Source organism: Podarcis bocagei, assembly GCF_964188305.1.
Source record: "Podarcis bocagei genome assembly, chromosome: 15".
In the NCBI taxonomy this organism is placed as follows: domain Eukaryota; kingdom Metazoa; phylum Chordata; class Lepidosauria; order Squamata; family Lacertidae; genus Podarcis; species Podarcis bocagei.
In genome coordinates, this window is record NC_138141.1 from 42,295,766 (window position 1) to 42,315,735 (window position 19,970).

The window sequence follows — 19,970 nt, forward strand, 5'->3', positions numbered from 1 at the left end:
TCCCGGTGGCCGGGCAGAGCTGCGCTGGTCCCGGGATTGCAGGCAGCTCTGCGCAACCCTCGGAGCCGGTCTCCCGAGGGTTGCGCAGAGCTTCCTGAAGCCTGGAGAGCGAGAGGGGTCGGTACGCACCGACCCCCCTCGCTCTCCAGGCTTCAGCGAAAGCCTGCATTCGCCCCATAAGACGCAGGCACATTTCCCCTTCATTTTTGGAGGGGAAAAAGTGCGTCTTATGGGGCGAAAAATACGGTAGTTTTGGAGGAGGAAAACAAGGGGGAAAAAATTCTGAATCCCAGAAGCCAGAACAGCAAGAGGGATAGCTGCACAGCAATCCATCTCGCTATTCTGGCTTCTGGGATAGCTGCACAGCCTGCATTCGCTCCATAAGACGTACACACATTTCCCCTTACTTTTTAGGAGGGAAAAAGTGTGTCTTATAGAGCAAAAAATACGGTACTTCAAAGAACAGAATTTCGAAAGAGAAAACAACAGGGTTCCCTTTCCGTGTAAAACATGGGTAGGCAAACAAAGGCCCGGGGGCCAGATCCTGCCCAATCGCCTTCTAAATCTAGCCCGCGGACGGTCCAGGAATTAGCATGTTTTTACATGAGTAGAATGTGTGCTTTTATTTAAAATGCATCTTTGGGTTATTTGTGGGGCATAGGAATTCATACATTATTATTTTTTGCAAAATATAGTCCAGCCTCCCACAAGGTCTGAGGGACAGTGGACCGGCCCCCTGCTGAAAAAGTTTGCTGACCCCTGGTGTAAAACAAAAGGGTCCCCTCCTTGGCCAAGGGTTTTAAGCAAAGGGTGGGTAGGTGTCTGAGAGGGGCTCAGCAGTTGCAATATTCCTGCCACTGACCAGAGGGTTGGATTGCATGACCTCTGAGATCCCTTCCAAAATTCTACAAAGCCAGGATAAAATGGAATGCAGGTCAAATGAACAGAGTTGTATGTGTGATGTTATATTAGTAGCAGCAACGTATCCAGCATTAGCAGCAACGTATCCAGCATTGCTTGAGAAGTCTAAAAAACTCATTTTTAAAAATCAAGGCAGTTGTAAAATCAGGGGTTAAGATCAGCACAGTTTCGAAAGGTTCCCATCCACCGTACCCCCTGCTTAGCTTTGCAAACGTGCTGGCAGTTTTACCGCCGCATGAAAATTTTGATCATGGTACCTTAAGAGGTGTGTCTAAATGCATATTTAGCAGACCCACAACTTTCCAAAATATATAACAGACACAAATATATAATAATATTTGTAATAATAATAATAGTTACTACCAACCAAAAACCTGAACCTGAATTTGCTTATTTCCTCCGCCCTCCCAGCCCATTTTCCTTTTGTGTCGTGCCTTTTTAGATTGTAAGCCTGCTGGCAGGGGCGATCTTAAAAAAGATGGCTCTGGGAGCCTTCCTTTTGGATGAAGAGCAGAATTATAACAAATAAATTAGCTGCAGCAGCCTGTGGAGAAATTACAGGTTCCATAAGAAAGGCTGTTTCTTCTAAAATGGTGAGAAACAAACCCCACAGTACCTCAAACTTACTTGGAAATGGGGACAACTTCCAGTGTGTCCAAGCCCACTCTCGGGTTGTGGTTTAACTGCTTCACAAACCCGCTGTCCACCACGTACCTTAAAGAGAAGCTCAAATGTGACCCATGCATTCAACCATCACAGCAGGCCTAATTTCACATCGGCCCCTTAAACCAGCAGTGGGGCACCTTTTGCAGCCTGAAGCCCGAATTCCCTCGTGGGCCTGCTTTTGGGGGTGGAGCCACATGTCACTAGTGGATGGAGTCAGAGGCGAGCGGAGAAACAGAAGCGACTCTTAATTCTGTGCGGCAGGGACCTATCTGTACCATATACATCTAAAGCGGTATCCTGCCTCTTTAAACTGCCATGGCTTCTTCCCCCAAAGAATCCTGGGAGCTGTAGTTTCTTGAGGGTGCCAAGAGTTGTTAGGAGACTCCATCCCAGAGTGGTTTAACAAACGATCCCTCTTCCCTGGGAACTCTTTATTTATTTACTTGCAAATTTATAACCAGGGATGCGGGTGGCGCTGTGGGTTAAACCACAGAGCCTAGGACTTGCATATCAGAAGGTGGGCGGTTCGAATCCCCGCAACGGGGTGAGCTCCCGTTGCTTGGTCCCTGCTCCTGCCAACCTAGCAGTTCGAAAGCATGTCAAAGTGCAAGTAGATAAATAGGTACCGCTCCGGCAGGAAGGTAAACGGCATTTCTGTGCGCTGCTCTGGTTCGCCAGAAGCGGCTTAGTCATGCTGGCCACATGACCTGGAAGCTGTACGCCGGCTCCCTCGCCCAGTAAAGCAAGATGAGCGCCGCAACCCCAGAGTCGGCCACGACTGGACCTAATGGTCAGGGGTCCCTTTACCTTTACTTTTAAATTTATAACCCATGCTTTCGTAAAATGCGACAGCCAGTTTGGTATAGTTGTTAAGAGTCCTGGGCTAGGGGTCTGAATCCCCCCTTAGCCATGAACTTCACTGAGAGAACTTGGGCCAGTCATGGTCTCTCAGCTTAACCTACCTCACAGAGTTGTTATGTGAATAAAATGGTGAAGGAAGAATCACGTGAGCTCATAAGGGGGCGGTATTAATTTTGGCCTGTCATACATGCCCAAGTCACCCACCCCTCTGTTCTCAGGCCTCTGCCTCATTCTCCTGGTCAAAAAATACCCTGAACAGCTAACCTGATTCCATCAATTGTCAGAGAAGTTGCGGCAATATTTGTGGCCACCACACACTTTCTGATTCCTGGAGGAGGAGGGAGGAATATTCTCCTTTGTTGATCTGGGGGGGAAAAAGAGTTGTAGAGACCTTGAAACAGACGTCTGTCATTAGTTCTTCAAATGGGGTCATGGGGAGGAGAAATGAGGCTGTGCCTTTTTGCCCAGTCAACCTCGGTTTCACCAAGGCACTGCCTGGACAGCTCTGAGTCCTAAGGACTAGCGACTTGGTTTGTTGGCTGGCTGGTTTGTAATGAAAGTTGAGGTTCTCACAAAGCAGAACTCAGACTCACCTGTTGGCATGGAGCCATATAATGGCAATATGAGCAAGCCTTCAACAGAGCGATCCCTTACATCAAATTGGTAATCGATGGACTCTGCCTTTTGGAAAAGCAACTCGCAGGTTTTCTCAATCTCGGATTGGCCTAAAAACAAAAAGAGAAACAAGGAGGTCTTTTATGGGGGGGGGGGCAGAGGGAAGGCTCCCAAATTGCAAGCCTGTTTTCTAAAAAATTGTCCAGCTTTAGCCACGTTCTGCTCTGCGTTTGGAGCTACAGGGAACCAGGCAGAGGGCCTTCTCGGTAGTGGTGCCCACCCTGTGGAATGCCCTGTCAGATGTCAAGGAAATAAGCAACTGCAGTGGTACCTCGGGTTAAGTACTTAATTCGTTCTGGAGGTCTGTTCTTAACCAGAAACTGTTCTTAACCTGAAGCACCACTTTAGCTAATGGAGCCTCCCGCTGCCGCCAGAGCACGATTTCTGTTCTCATCCTGAAGCAAAGTTCTTAACCCAAGGTACTATTTCTGGGTTAACAGAGTCTGTAACCTGAAGCATCTGTAACCTGAAGTGTATGTAACCCGAGGTACCACTGTATCCTACTTTTAAAATACATCTGAAGGCAGCCCTGTTTAGGGAAGTTTTTAATGTTTAATTCTGTATTGTGTTTTTAATATTTGATTGGGAGCTGCCCAGAGTGGCGGGGAAACCCAGCCAGATGGGTGGGGTATAAATAAATAATTATTATTACAGTGGTGCCTCGCAAGACGAAAAGAATCCGTTTTGTGATTCTCTTCATCTAGCGGTTTTTTCGTCTTGCGAAGCAAGCCCATTGAAGGATTAGCAGATTAGCGCTATTAGCGGCTTTTAGCGGTTTATCTGCTGATCGGATCAGCTGATAAGCGGCTTAGCGGCTTAGAAAAAGGGGGGGGAACCAGCAGGAACTCGCAAGACATTGTCGTCTTGCGAAGCAAGCCCATAGGAAATTCGTTTTGCGAAGCACCTCCAAAACGGAAAACTCTTTCGTCTAGCGAGTTTTCCGTCTTGCGAGGCATTCATCTTGCGGGGCACCACTGTATTATTATTATTATTATTATTATTATTATTATTATTATTATTATATACACTCACTGCTGAAACGCAAGGGGCTCCATATGCATTGACACCCCACTGGCTTCTGAAGATGCACTTGTTTAAGCAGACACTCCCCTTGATCCCCTAACCTGGAGTCACCTGTTTTAATTCCTGTGCTGTTCTTTACAGGATAATTTCATTGTGTATTTTAAATATGGATGTTTATATCTGAATGCCTGTGTAATGGGGTTTGCTTGGGGGGTTTTTGCATGTTGCAAGCTGCTTATTTTTAGTCTTTTTCAGCATTAAGTTGTGCATGCTAATAAATAATGGGCTGTATTCCACACTAATCAAACTCAAGAGGAGACCCATTGAAATTGATTGACTAATGGAGGAAAATCTGCTTTCATGAGTCTACTCCGAGAAAAACTTAAGTCAGCTACAACACAATAATATAAATAATAAAATTATAATACCCTGCTGCAGAGTGCAAAACCCAGGTCACTCAAGAGAATCCAATGCACTCATCGTCTGATGAGAGCCTGCTAGAACCCAGGTGTGCTTTTATTAATATCGTAATTTCACCATCAAAAGTGGTTATTCTGCATGGGAAATGCTCACCTGTTAGAAAAACCAGGATGTCTCCAGCTGAGCCGCTCAAGTGGATATCCAAGGTGACTTTTACAGTCTGAAACAAGCAACATTAATAAGATTAGGACTGGCTGAAAATAGATCCCCCTTTTCATGCAAAGTGTTTCCCTTCACACACACACGTACTCACAGACTTCCTCGGCTGTAAAAACCAATGTGCGGAAAGCTACACTTTGCCACCTGAGGCTTTGGGCTGTGGGCAACCCACGCTTCCTTCACAGGCTCAGAAATGCTCTCCAGCAGCCTGGGGGAGCCACAGACCCAACAGGAGATGCTGAGAATTCAAAACCTGTTCCTAGCTGTATAAGCTCCACCCCTTGATCTGCATAGCCCCACCCCAAGTTCTATTTTTCAGCCAGACCCCATCATAACTTAGAAGAGATGGAGAAATAATGCATTCATTGACACTTCAGAAGTCCTGGGATGCATCCTGCATTCACCAAGGCCACATTCACACATCTACAGCTGTATAGTATCACTTTAAAAGAGTCATAAAAAGGTCAAGGTAAAGGGAGCCCTGACCATTAGGTCCAGTCGCAGACAACTCTGGGGTTGCGGCGCTCATCTCGCTTTACTGGCCGAGGGAGCCGTCGTACAGCTTCAGGGTCATGTGGCCAGCATGACTAAGCCACTTCTGGCGAACCAGAGCAGCGCACGGAAACGCCGTTTACCTTCCTGTCGGAACGGTACCTATTTATCTACTTGCACTCTGACGTGCTTTCGAACTGCTAGGTTGGCAGGAGCAGGGACCGAGCAACAGGAGCTCACCCCATCGCAGGGATTCAAACCACTGACCTTCTGATCGGCAAGCCCAAGGCTCAGTGGTTTAACCCACAGCGCCACCCGCGTCCCAAGAGTCATAGCTTTCCCCAAATAATTTTGGGAGCTGTAATTTGTTAAGGGTGCTGAAAGTTGTTAGGAAACCCCTATTCCCCACATAGAGCTACAATTTTATTACAGTGGTGCCTCACAAGACGAAATTAATTCGTTCCGCAAGTTTTTTCTTCTTGCGAGTTTTTCGTCTTGCGAAGCACGGTTTCCCATAGGAATGCATTGAAAATCAATTAATGCGTTCCTAGGGAAACCGCCTTCAGACCAGGTCCGGGGACAGTCTGTCCCCCGACCTCTTCTGAAGGCTGGGGGGGGGGGGGAACAAGGGCTTTTCTTCCCACTGCCAGCCTTCAGAAGGCTGTTCTGAAGGCTGGCGGTGGGAAGAAAAGCCCTTCTTCCCACCTCCCGCCCCGCAAGCTCCGGGGACAGGAGGGCTTTGATGCCGACCGCCAGCATTTTAAAAGCCCCTGCTGTCCCGGGGCGATTTTAAAATGCTGGCGGGCGGGAGCGAAGCCTCCGCTGTCCCGGGGAGATTTTAAAATGCTGGGGGTCGGCAGCGAATGCTTCGCTCCCGCCCGCCAGCATTTTAAGATCGCCCGGGGCAGCGGAGAAGTCTCCGCTGTCCCGGGAAGGCAGGCGGGGGGGGGAGCAAAGACTTTTGCCCCCCGCCGGCCTTCAGAAGAGGTCCAGGACCTCTTCTGAAGGCCGGCTGTTGGCGAAAGTCTTTGCTCCCGACCGCCAGCAATTTAAAACAGGTCCCCGGAGATTTCCCTATGGGCTTTCTTCTTGCGAAGCAAGCCCATAGGGAAATTCGTCTTGCGAAGCGCCTCCAAAACAGAAAACCCTTTCGTCTTGCGGGTTTTCTGTCTTGCGAGGCATTCGTCTTGCGGGGTACCACTGTATCATTATTTATTAAGTTCCCAGGGTGGTTTAACAACCAATCCCTCTTCAGAGAGAACTCTGGGAATTGTAGCTCTGTGAGAGCCTCCTAACAACTCTCAGCACCCTTAGCAAACTACAGCTCCCAGAATTCTTTAGGAGAAGCCATGACTCTTTAAAGTGGTATCATAGTGTTTTAGATATACCAAGTCAGTGCAGGAAATGGCAAAAAGCCTTTGTAGGCCTAGCCATTTTCCTTGGTGACCCCGTGGAGGACCATAATGCAGTGGTAAAACACTGAAAAGTTTAAAAGGTTAAAAAAAAAGGTTTTAAAAATCATTAGAATGAAGAGTAAAACCTGTATAGGTAAACACGGAGAACGGCTGTTGAGCTCCCTTTGAAACTGATTTACAATTCTTGGGTCCCCCGAGAATAAAACAACACTAAAATGGGCCTTGCCCCCTGATAAATTAGATAGCGGCTGAACCAACACCACCACTATCACACAGAAAGAAAAACAAACAAACCCCAGTTAAACCATTAAAAGAGCCTGCGGAGATCAGCCAAGAACGACCTTTCTCGACGCCACCTTGGCTGGAAGTCCAGAGGCCCATAATGAAGAAAATGATGATTAGATGTGATTTTAATCCACTTCCAGAAAAGATTAACAGGCAAGGTGGGAGCAGCCAGAGGTTGTTAAGGCATTGGAAAGGTGCTTTCCTCACCAGAACTGAGCACAGAAAACAGCCATACCAGGTCAGAAAACAGCTCCATTTTGCTCAAGGCTGTCTACACTGCCTGCCAGTGGCCCTCCAGGCTTTCAGACAGCAGGACATTCCCAGTCCCTACCTGGAGATGCTGGGGTTGAACCTGGGACCTCTCCGCAAGCGAGGCCGGTGCTGCTTACTGCTGAGCCACAGACCTTCCCAATGCTACCAGCAAGTACTGTATTTTTCGCTCTATAGGATGCACTTTCCCCCCTCCAAAAATTAAGGGGAAATGTGTGTGTGTCCTATGGAGCGAATGCAGGCTCCTTGGCTTCAGCGATAGCAATGCGAAGCCTCCAAAGCGCAGAGGGAGCGCTCCCTCCAGGCTTCAGGGATAGCTGCCTGAAGCCTTTGGAGCGCAGCGGGACCTCGCACTGCGCTCCAAAGGCTTCGGGTTCCTTTTGCTGAAGCCGGGAGAGCAAGACTCTCCTGGCTTGAGCAGAGAGGGAGAGATGCGCAGCGCCCCGTCAGCAAAGCGGGAGGAGAAATGGAAGGGGCTCCGTTTCTCCTGCCGCTTTGCTGAAGGGGCGCTGAGCAGAGAGGGGGAGAATTTTTTCCCTTGTTCTCCCCCTCTAAAACAGGGTGCGTCCTATGGTCAGGTGCATCCTATAAAGCGAAAAATACGTTACCTCTGTAACATACGCAGAGCCGTCAGCATCCCTCGGGCCCACCAGACCACAGAACCTCTCCTCCACCGGATAGTTCCTTCCAGGAATGTCCACCACTGGGCAGTGATTGAAGAATTCAGAGAACTTGTCCGTGTCCAGTGTGGCCGACATCACCACCACTTTCAAGGGCCTTTTTCTCTCTGGCGGCTTCTTCCCTTGAAACATTTGCTTCAGCAGGCCAAACAGGATATCCTGGAAGCGGGAGGGGAGCCAAGCATCCAGTCACCATTAAATTCCCAGGGATGACATAAGAGGGTCTTCCAAGCCTTCTTCCACCCAGACACACAAAAAACCCACAGCCTGCTGCATCAGGCCAATAGCCCATCTAGTCCAGCATCCTGTTCTCACAGCGGCCAACCATTTGTCCACAGGGAACCCTCAAGCAGGATTCGAACACAACAGCACTCTCTACCCTCTTGTGGGCTCCAGTAAGTGGCATTTGGAAGCACTGCTGCCTCCAGCCGTAGAGGCAGAACATAGCTATTGTGGCTAGCAGCCACCGATGGCTTTTGCCTCCGTCAATCTGTCAAGTCGTCTTTTAAAACCGTACAAGTTGGTGGACATCACTGTCTCCTGGGGAAGCGAGTTCCACAGTTTAACTGAGCACTACGTGAAGAAGCAATTTATTTTCCTCTATCCTGAATCTTTCATCTGCATTGGATGTCCACGAGGTCTACAGGGAACCAGGCAGAGGGCCTTCTCGGTGGTGGCGCCTGCCCTGTGGAACACCCTCCCACCAGATGTCAAAGAGAACAACAACTACCAGACTTTTAGAAGACATCTGAAGGCAGCCCTCTTTAGGGAAGCTTTTAATGTTTGATGCATTACTGTATTTTAATATTTTGTTGGAAACCGCCCAGAGTGGCTTGGGAAGCCCAGCCAGATGGGCGGAGTATAAATAATAAATTATTATTATTATTATTATTATTATTATTATTATTATTATTATGACTACTACTGCTACTGTTAGGGAGAAAAACTTTTCTCTAGCCACACTCTCCATGCATAATTTTACAAACGCCTATCATGCTTGCCTTTCCCCCAATCTAAAAAGCCCCAAATGCTTTCACCTGTCTCCCTAGGGGAGTTGCTCCCTCCCTTGGATCATTTTGGGTGCCATTTTCTGGCCCTTTTCCAACTCTACAATGTCCTTTTTTTGGAGGTGAGGCATCCAGAACTGTAGACAGTGTCCCAAACTGTACGCTTGCTTCCCCTGCCTAGTCTCCTGAAGGCGATTTCTAGGCGACCAAGCAAGCATCTCTTTATAAGCCCATTCTGGCTTAGTTACTCACCGTGCTCAGACTCCGCTCGTGAGCTTCGTCAAGAATGACAATGCTGTATTTGGTGAGATGTGGATCTGCCAGTATCTGCCGCAAGAAGCAGCCATCCGTCATGTATCGGATGGAAGTATCCTGTGCGGTTTCAAGATCAGGCATTTGGTTAGAGCACATGTGGAGAACCTTTCTCAACCCGAGGGCCGCATCGCTTCTGGGGGCACCGCATGCCAGTAGAGGGCGGGGCCAGAGGCAAAAGTGGGCGGAGCAACAAATGTACACAGTTGTCAGGGCCTGGCTGGATGCCGAAGCATAGGGATCCCCTAGCGAAGCCGCAGAGGAAGAAGGCTTGGACCCAGAAGATTGGTGGTAGGACACAGAAGAAAGATCAGAAGAGGGAGAAAACTAGAGGGTGGAAGACACAGGAGACTTGAAGAAGAGCCTGAGGCAGGGAGCCCTCCAAGGACATGACTGGGTGCAGAGGGACACACTTGGAGCTCAGAATCTGGAGGAGAGGACAGGCGCTGCAACAGCTTCACAACCGCTTCCTGATCCCTCTGCCTTGAGCTCCCCTCCCCCTTTGACTCAGAGGTGGCAGGGGATACGAGATAAGGTTTGATAAGACTGATTCCGACTCGTACCTCCGAGACACATTCATCAAAGCGAACCTGATACCCCACGATGCTCCCTAAAGGGCAGTCCATCTCCTCCGCCACCCTCTGAGCCACGGACGTGGCAGCCACTCGCCGCGGTTGTGTCACGCCAATCGCCCCGTGCTTGGCAAAACCTGCAAAAGGGAGCAGAAGGACTTATGAAGTTGCACAGGAAGAGGAAAGAGACTGACTGGACTAACAACCCTTTAAAAAAAGAAAAAGCAGCAATTCATTATTTTATGTGGAATTGTCAGGATAAAGGACACAGACCCCTCTGGACAGAGAGACATGTGTAATCCATATACAGTGGTATCTTGGGTTAAGTACTTAATTTGTTCTGGAGGTCTGTTCTTAACATGAAACTGTTCTTAACTTGAAGCACCACTTTAGCTAATGGAGCACAATTTCTGTTCTCATCCTGAAGCAAAGTTCTTAACCCGAGGTACTATTTCTGGGTTAGCGGAGTCTGTAACCTGAAGCGTATGTAACCCGAGGTACCACTGTATTTTGCTCTATAACTCCCATTGGTTCCAGGAGGCACAGCCATGCTGCCTGGGGCTAATGGGATTGATATTCCAAAATGCAATAAAGGGGGGAAAAATATAGTCACTGCTTTTACCATATAGAAAAATATATGGTTACCTTCTTCAAATAAGTATTTTGGAAGCTGGGTGGTTTTACCACTGCCTGTTTCGCCCGTCACTACAATAAATGAGTTATCTCGAACGGCCTCAACTAATTTCTTCCGGTATCTGCAGATTGGCAGAGAGGGAAAGCCCAGATCATCTCTCCTTTCTCCTTGGTGCAATTTGGATTTTCGTTTCATCTGTACAACACAGCAGGGCTAAAGAGAGAGATATAAACACGCCATGATCAATGATGCAACTCCAGATGTCACCTGAAGGCCACAATTCTAAACAGACTTATTTGGGAGTAAGTCCCACTGAGCACAGGAGTACGGAGAGCTGTTTCTTTGTTTGCTGTTTATTACATTTATATCCCACCTTTCCTCCACAGAGCTCAAGCATGCTGAGTGGGGAAGTGGCACCTGCTAGATGTGTTTGTCAACAAGCTCAGAATCAGCTCAGTAAAAAAGAAAAAAGGGAGGCAGCCCTACACACAACCTCTAGCAGGAAGTGGCCTGATACAAATTGTTCACCAGAAGCAATGAGGAACTGACAACCCTCCAGATCTTAAAAGGTAAAGGGACCCCTGACCATTAGGCGACGCTAATCTCACTTTATTGTTCCGCCAGGCCTTTGGTCAGGGCGCAGCCTGACTCCCTCCTCTGGCAACCTGCACAGAATTTTGCTTAATTGGTTGCCATCAATTTGATTTAATTAATTTTTATAATAAAATATTTTTAGATTGTGTGACTATTTGACTGTTTGATTATTTGATTGTTGTTAGCCGCCCTGAGCCCGGCTTCGGCTGGGGAGGGCGGGATATGAATAAAATTTATTATTATTATTATTATTATTATTATTATTATTATTATTATTTATTGGTTGAAGGAGCCGGCGTACAGCTTCCGGGTCATGTGGCCAGCATGACTAAGCCGCTTCTGGCGAACCAGAGCGGCACACGGAAACGCTGTTTACCTTCCCGCCGAAGTGGTAGCTATTTATCTACTTGCACTTTGACGTGCTTTCGAACTGCTAGGTTGGCAGGAGCAGGGACCGAGCAACGGGAGCTTACCCCGTCGCAGGGATTCAAACCGCCGACCTTCTGATCGGCAAGTCCTAGGCTCTGTGGTTTAACCCACAGTGCCACCCGCGTCCCCCCAGATCTTACTGGGATACAGTTCCTTTTCCCCTCGGCCACTGACCATGCTGGCTGAGGCTGATGGGAGCTGGAGTCCAGCAACATCTGGAGCACCGCAGCTTCCACACGCCTGCTCTGACTGGCAACAGTTGCCTTAAGAGTCTCAGCTCGAGAAAGTCTGTCCCAGCCACGTCCGACCTGATCCGTTTTTTAAAAAAAGGCAGATATTGAACCTGGGACTTTTAATAATTGCAATAACCCGCCCTTCACCATAAGGTCCCAGGGCGGATTACACAATATTGGCAACAGTTTTAAATCACAAAATGTGGCTCCTAAATATAGAACATCTCCAGTGTTCTATATTCAGCAAAAGCCCCCCTTCCCATACCATTGAAGAGGGGAGAAACAGGAGCCCCCCCGCTTCTCCCTCCCTGAGCTCACACACCTTCTGCAGGTAGAAAACCACGTGGCCCGGCTAGAGGCGACTCTTCCCCCCTTGTTTTTCCTCTCCCAACTCAAAATCAGCAGGGAAGCGGCGCGCGCCTATGACGTTGCCGTCCTCCCTGCACAAGCCACGCCCACCGCACCGAGCCACGCCTACCGCTTCATTTTCTTGCATCTCCCTGCTGGGACGTTAGCGAAGCCGCGGCTCTTGCGTGCTCGGCAATTGCACTTGCTTTGCAAGAATGGCCAGGCAACCCATAATATCCTGTTGGGATTTTGAATATCCTCTGCCCTTACTAGGATCTGCTTTGCACGCAGAAGATGCCCGGTTCAACCCCATCGGCATCATCAGGCTGGAGTTGGGATGCCCCCAGTCTGGAGACTCTGCCGGATTTACATACGGGCCGAGTGGGCTGTATCCCAGGGCCTCGTTATAATCTCTTGCCAAATTACTATTTTTTAGAAAACAGACTATTTTGTTGTTGTTTAGTCGTGTCCGACTCTTCGTGACCCCCTGGACCAGAGCACGTCAGGCACTCCTGTCTTCCGCTGCCTCCCGCAGTTTGGTCAAACTCATGCTGGTAGCTTCGAGAACACTGTCCAACCATCTCGTCCTCTGTCGTCCCCTTCTCCTTGTGCCCTCCATCTTTCCCAACATTAGGGTCTCTTCCAGAGAGTCTTCTCTTCTCATGAGGTGGCCAAAGTCTTGGAGCCTCAGCTTCAGGATCTGTCCTTCCAGTGAGCACTCAGGGCTGATTTCCTTCAGAATAGATTGGTTTGATCTTCTTGCAGCCCATGGGACTCTCAAGAGTCTCCTCCAGCACCATAATTCAAAAGCATCCATTCTTCTGCAATCAGCCTTCTTGATGGTCCAGCTCTCACTTCCATACATCACTACTGGGAAAACCATAGCTTTAACTATACTATTCTAGAGTATACTATACTAACTAGACTATTTTACAAAGCTCTTATTCCCCTCTAAATGCTCTGTTTACTTTTGTAAACTTACTGAAAGTTATAAATTTATCAATGATATTTTCATCAATGCTAAAATTTCAGCGACGTTCTACTTCTGTTGAATAGGTAAACATAACATGAGGACGAAGTCTTACTTATCATGATGCGATTAAATTGGGTCCTCCCAAGGTCTCCAAACTGCCTTAATCCCGGGCTGCCTGGAGAGAGGTGCTGCCAGATAGTGTAGACAATATTGAGCTAGATGGATGTCATGATAATGTAACTCTGTTTAAAGTAGCTTCCTGTGTTCCTGTTTAAATCAGCTTTTAATGCAGAACCGCTCAGTCGGTAGAGCATGAGATTCTGAATTTCAGGGTTGTGGTTTCAAGCGTCACCATTGGGCAAAAGATTCCTGCATTCAAGGGGTTTGGACTAGACGACCCTTGTGGGCCCTTCAATACAGTGGTGCCTCGCAAGACGAAAAGAATTCGTTCTGTGAGTCTTTTCGTCTTGCGATGTTTTTCGTCTTGCGAAGCACGGTCCGTCGCAACTGCGCCTCTTCAAGCGGCTTTAAAAAAAAGCGCAAGACGTTTTCGTCTTGCGAAGCAAGCCCATAGGGAAATTCATCTAGCGAAGCAACGCAAAAACGGAAAACCCTTTCGTCTAGCGAGTTTTTCGTCTTGCGAGGCATTCGTCTTGCGGGGCACCACTGTACTATAATCCTATGAAGACTGGAACCCTCTTTTATTTCTAAGGGAGAGGAAGTGTGCAGCCTTTTGTATGCAGAAGGTCCTGGGATCAATCCCAGCATCTGCAGGTAGGAGATTGCCATGCAGTTATTGCTGTGCAGCGATTCCAGGGATTACCCGAAGGTGGCAGACTAACAATACGAAACACAGAGGGGGGTGAGGTAACAGGACAGAGCATCACAAGAGACCTGCATCTGGATCAGGCCTGTGACCCAATTAGCACAGGGTCCTCTTCCCGCAATAGCCCACCAGGTGCCACGATGGGAAGCCCAAAACGGCACTCTCCCCAGTTGCAATTCCCAGCAACTCCACAAATTTGTCTAATCTTTTAAAGCCTGCTAACTTAGTAGCCATCATTGCCTCCTGTGGGGATGAGTTCCGTAGTTTAATAATAATAATAATAATAATAATAATAATAATAATAATAATAATAATTTATTTATATTCCGCCCTCCCCAGCCAGAGCCAGGCTCAGAGCGGCTAACAACAATAAAAGTAACACAATTTACAGAAAATCACAGTCAATTAATTAAAATACATTCTAAAATCAATTCAGAATCAAATTAATGGCAACCATTGGGCTAGAGGTCTATGAGGATTACAGAAGGAGGGGGTCAGACTGTGCCTTGGCCAAAGGCCTGGTGGAACAGCTCTGTCTTGCAGGCCCTGCGGAAAGATGTCAAGTCCCGCAGTCCCCTAGTCTCTTGTGACAGAGTGTTCCACCAGATTGGGGCCACAGCCAAAAAAGCCCTGGCTCTGGTTGAGGCCAGCCTAACCTCTCTGTGGCCTGGGACCTCCAAGGTGTTTTTGTTTGAAGACCGTAAGGTCCTCTGTGGGACATACCAGGAGAGGTGGTCCCGTAGGTATGAGGGTCCTAGGCCATGAAGGGCTTTAAAGGTTAAAACCAGCACCTTCAACCTGATCCTGTACTCCACCGGGAGCCAGTGCAGCTGGTATAGCACCGGGTGAATGTGATCCCACGGTGAGGACCCTGTAAGGAGTCTCGCCGCGGCATTCTGCATCTGCTGGAGTTTCTGGGTCAGTCTCAAAGGCAGCCCCAAATAGAGTGAGTTACAAAGTCTGGAGGTGACCATCGCGTGGATCACAGTGGCAAGGTCAGGGCGAGAGAGGCGCGCTCCCCTCCACCCCCACTTTTTTGTGTCTGTAAAGCACAAAGGTAAGCACAGTCCCATAGCTGAAGGGAGATCCTCAGGTGCGCAGCGGGACCTCTCCCCACGAACCATCCCTGCCCCTAACAGATCTCACTCCTTTAGGTCAGGACTGGGCAGGCTGCAGATCTGTTCGAACGAAAGAAGAAGGTGCATCTTCTGTTCTTGTTTAAATCCAAACCATGAGGACTGGAATCTTGTTTTATTCTTAGAGGAACAGCCATAACTCCACAGTAGAACACCTGCTTTGCATGCAGAAGGTCCCAGGTTTAATCCCCGGCCGCTGGGAGAGAACCCTGCATGAAACCCTGCACAGCTGCTGCTGCTGCTGCTGCTGCCACTCAGTGTAGAGAATACTGAACTAGATGGACCAATGGTGGGACTCAGTTTAAGGCAGCTTCCAATGTTCCTAGAAGCCAGAAAGCCACCGATCAGGGAGTCTGTAGTTACTTTCTATCCTGTGATCCTACATTGAGCAAAACACTGGATTAGATCAGGGAATTCCAACCTCCTTGGGCCCAGGGGCACATTTGGGAAATCTAAGGAAGTATTGTTGGCACCGCACAAAATGCCCATCGCACAAGAGGAAAACTGGCGAAGCTCAGATATTGTTGGGATAGCTCAGTTGGCAAAGCGTGGGACTCTTAATCACAGGGTCATAGGTTCAAAACCTGGGTTGGACAAAAGATTCCTGCATTCCAGGGGGTTGGAATAGATGACCCTGGTGATTCCTTCCAACTGTACAATTCTCTGGTTGTGTGAAAATTTAAAATAAAAAGCTAGTAGGGGCAGCAGGCCTTGGAGGGGGCTATGGTGGGTGTCTCAGGGCACCCTAGGCCTTAATGCACTTTAAGCAGGCAAAGCTGACGTTCAGGTCTGCGGCTGAATCACTCCTTCAGAGCGCAGACGTTCTGCAGGTGCCCTTGGTCTGCAGATGTTAGCAGGAGCAGGTCCTTGTTTACCCTCCACCTGCAGAAGATCTTAAAGGCGCAGGAGATCCGTGGGCCATACCTTGGAGGACTAGACTGAAGGAGGGGTGGTTTTCAGCTCAACTCGGAGAGAACAAAAACAACATAAACCTTCCCCCCCCCCTAAAAAAAGAAAGAAAACAAGAGCACTTTGCTTCACAAATCGTTGCCTCCCTAGACTGCTGCTGCTGCTGCTATTTTGAGAAGGCCTAAAGGAGAGGGATGTTTTCTGTCTCAATAAAATACAGAGAGCCCCAAGCAGGGAAGCATGAAGTTGACAGAGGGCCCCGTTAACATCAGCACAATCTGAGCTGTCAAGCCAGTTTAGAAAGCAGAGGATGGCATGCCAGAAAAAGCGGTGGCTTCGGTGGCAGGGAAAAGAAGGGCTTCTTCAAAGCTCTGTCGGCATATGGGGTCTTTTGCAGAATAGCATAAGCCACACAAACACAGAGGGGTGAGGAGGAGCACTTCCAAAATGCATGTTGCCTCATTTGTGCTGTCACAAATATATATGCAGTGGTACCTCGTGGGTGGCACTGTGGGTAAAACCTCAGTGCCTAGGACTTGCCGATTGTATGGTCGGCGGTTCGAATCCCCGCGGCGGGGTGAGCTCCCGTCGTTTGGTCCCAGCTCCTGCCCACCTAGCAGTTCGAAAGCACCCTTAAGTGCAAGTAGATAAATAGGTACCGCTTTATAGCAGGAAGGTAAGTGGCGTTTCCGTGTGCTGCGCTGTTTCCGTGTGCTCGCCAGAGCAGCTTCGTCACGCTGGCCACGTGACCCGGAAGTGTCCTCGGACGGCGCCGGCTCCCGGCCTCTAGAGTGAGATGAGCGCACAAGCCTAGAGTCGGTCACGACTGGCCTTCGGGCAGGGGTACCTTTACCTTTACCTTTTTACCTTACATACGCTTCAGGTTACAGACGCTTCAGGTTACAGACTCCGCTAACCCAGAAATAGTACCTCGGGTTAAGAACTTTGCTTCAGGATGAGAACAGAAATCGTGCTCCGGCGGCACAGCAGCAGCAGGAGGCCCCATTAGCTAAAGTGGTGCTTCAGGTTAAGAACAGTTTCAGGTTAAGAACGGACCTCTGGAACAAATTAAGTACTTAACCCGAGGTACCACTGTATCAGGGATGTAAAGAGAGAGAGAGAGAGAGAGAGAGAGAGAGAGAGAGAGAGAGAGAATTTATTATGGTCGGAGACCAGCTTATAAAACACACTTGGGGGTACAGTCCCAGAAGGAAAACAAACAATTAAAACAAAGTACAACAATAAATTTAAAATTTATAAATGCGATAAGGTTCTCCTCCCCCCCATTTTATCCTCACAACAACCCTGGAAGGCAGGTTCGGCTGAGATGCAGTGACTGGTCCAAGGTCACCAGTGAGCTTTGTAGCTGAGTGGGGGATTTGAACCCTAGTCTCCTACGTTCCTAGTCCAACACACTAACCACTGCACCACCCTGGCTCTCACACTGTGTGTGTGTTTATATACCTGTATGTCTTCTAATCCAGGGTCCTTAGTAAATGTGGGCACTTGGGAATACATAACATCTCTGCCCGAGATCATAGGACTGGGTTTTAGCAAGAAGATCCAGGTCTCTGGTCCTCACTGAATTGGTGAACTCATCTCGGGGCTGCACGACATCGGGATCTGCAGTAGCGTAGCCTGCCCAAATCTCTGGGTGCTTGCTGTGGTTACAGGCCCAGGCAGGTAGAAAAAAACCCTGGTGGCAATGTCTGCATGGCATTTGACAAATAGAGCCCCTTCAGAGACTTTTTGGTGTATGGATTCTGCAACAACTCGTTGATACAATAATAGTGCATTCGTGGTGGGTTTCCTACAATCACCTGGTTGGTCCTTGTGAGAACAAGATGCTCGAATAGATAGGCCATTGGCCTGTTCCGGAAGGCTCTTGGGTTTCAAACTCCACCTCTGTGACATATGTATGGGTGTGTGTGTTTAATCATCTGTACCAAATCACCAGAACTTCCCACTAGAATTCTGCAGTTTTAGCAGAAGGGAGAGAGGCGCAGGCAGAGGCAGGAAAAAGCTGAGTCCACATTGCAACCCAGCGACCTTTCCCTTCGCAGTTTGCACCTGGTTCCTTTTGCACAGGAGGGCCTTGGAAACAGCTGCGCGTCTGATTCTCTCATTAATTAGACGAAATTGTTTAATGCCCAGATTAATCAAATCATGCATATTTTAAGGTGGCACAAACACACTGGAGAAATAACCTGAAGCCTGAACGGGAGCATCTGCTGTGGGAGTTTAATTACCACATGAAAATAAACTCGTACAATTAGCTATTCTTTGCAAGATGCGGATGAATCAAGGCTGCCATTCAGCATGGTTATGTGGGGCTTTTATCTTGCTAAAAACAAAAAACAAAACTAGTGGGATTGAAGCCCAGATAACTCATGCCGGCTGGCACCTGAAATAATAATAATTGCAACTCTGAAAGGTGAATGCAGGCATTTCCTGTGATTCTGATTTTAGGTGAGCTGCCTGATGTCCTAATGATGGGAGTTGGAGCAGCTTGATGACTCCACCGCCTTGACTATCCCTGTTTAATATTGACTTGCAGTGGCTCTCCAAGGTTTCAGACAGGCTTGTATCCCAGCCCTGCTTGGAGATGTTGGGGGTCGAGCCTGGGGTGTTTTGCATGCGTGTGCTCTAACCACTAGGCTATGCCGCCCGAGAGACTTAATGCATCTGATAAAGCAGGCTCGTTAGTTTACTGAATTTTCCCATGATGAATGTATTAAGCTGTATCGGCACCAAACATTTAAAGCACCAGGATGTACTGGGATTCCTCCAAAGAATCTTGGGAGCTGAGAGTCTGGGTTTGCTGAGAGTTGTTACGAGAGAGGCCCTTGTTCCCCTCCCAAAACTACATTTCCCAGAGTTCCCTGGGAAGAAGTATTGATTGTTAAACCCACTGAGAATTGTAGCTCAGGGAAGGGAATGTTGTCGTTGAGTCGTTGAGTCGTGTCCGACTCTTCGTGACCCCCTGGACCAGAGCACGCCAGGCACTCCTGTCTTCCACTGCCTCCCACAGTTTGGTCAAACTCAGGCTGGTAGCTTCGAGAACACTGCCCAACCATCTCGTCCTCTGTCGTTCCCTTCTCCTTGTGCCCTCCATCTTTCCCAACATCAGGGTCTTTTCCAGGGAGTCTTCTCTTCTCATGAGGTGGCCAAAGTACTGGAGCCTCAGCTTCAGGATCTGTCCTTCCAGTGAGCACTCAGGGCTGATTTCCTTCAGAATAGATTGGTTTGATCTTCTTGCAGTCCATGGGACTCTCAAGAGTCTCCTCCAGCACCATAATTCAAAAGCATCAATTCTTCGGCGATCAGCCTTCTTTATGGTCCAGCTCTCACTTCCATACATCACTACTGGGAAAACCATAGCTTTAACTATACGGACCTTTGTTGGCAAGGTGATAGGGATCTTCTAACCACTCTCAGTCGCCGTAACAAAGAACAGCTCCCAGGATCCTCTGGGAGAAACTGTAGCAGTAAAAGTGTTATCATACTGCTTTAAACATACAGTGCAGATAGAGGTCTCTGTTTCTAAGGTGCTGAAAGACTTTTTGTTGTCGGTTGTGTTTGCCTTCCAACTGTAGGCGTAAGCAATAGGTGGAAGCAACAGGAGGTTCACAAGCATGTTTGCAGAGAGTGTGCGATGTGCTCATGAATCATTCCTGCGTTCGATAATATGTGGGCTAGTCAAAGAGATGGAGGAGATTTGAAGTGGCGAAGATGAGCAATTGCCTCTCTTCAGTGCCTCACTATTACAAATCAGAACAAATTGGGCGGCCTTCTGTCCTCCTGTGACTCATTCTGCGTCATCCCCGGGTATTTTGAATAAAAATGGGGAAAGCTCCGTTTTGGTCGAGGAACAGAAAACATGCTACTAGGCCTCATTGCTCAGACTCAGAAAGCAAATTATATATATATATATAAAGAAGCCAAATGTTATGGTATCATTTACTCAACGGGCACTTAAGGTAAAGGGACCCCTGACCATTAAGTCCAGTCGCGGACGACTCTGGGGTTGCGGCGCTCATCTCGCTTTATTGGCCGAGGGAGCCGGCGTA

General features: G+C 48.3%; 1 protein-coding gene across 2 annotated transcripts in view; it reads right to left on the reverse strand.

Moving 5' to 3' along the window:
• Positions 1 to 12,138, reverse strand: part of DHX40 (DEAH-box helicase 40) — a 28,059-nt gene extending 15,921 nt beyond the window's left edge. For both annotated transcript variants that reach the window (XM_081172050.1, XM_081172051.1), the window contains exons 1-9: positions 12,031 to 12,138; positions 10,464 to 10,665; positions 9,810 to 9,955; positions 9,187 to 9,306; positions 7,856 to 8,086; positions 4,720 to 4,786; positions 3,042 to 3,173; positions 2,713 to 2,812; positions 1,549 to 1,635 (exon numbers count right to left, since the gene is read on the reverse strand). In XM_081172050.1, coding sequence (XP_081028176.1) covers positions 1,549 to 1,635; positions 2,713 to 2,812; positions 3,042 to 3,173; positions 4,720 to 4,786; positions 7,856 to 8,086; positions 9,187 to 9,306; positions 9,810 to 9,955; positions 10,464 to 10,647 — 1,067 coding nt within the window. In that variant the 5' untranslated portion in view covers positions 10,648 to 10,665; positions 12,031 to 12,138. The remainder of the gene's footprint in view (positions 1 to 1,548; positions 1,636 to 2,712; positions 2,813 to 3,041; positions 3,174 to 4,719; positions 4,787 to 7,855; positions 8,087 to 9,186; positions 9,307 to 9,809; positions 9,956 to 10,463; positions 10,666 to 12,030) is intronic.
• Positions 12,139 to 19,970: the final 7,832 nt, after the last annotated feature.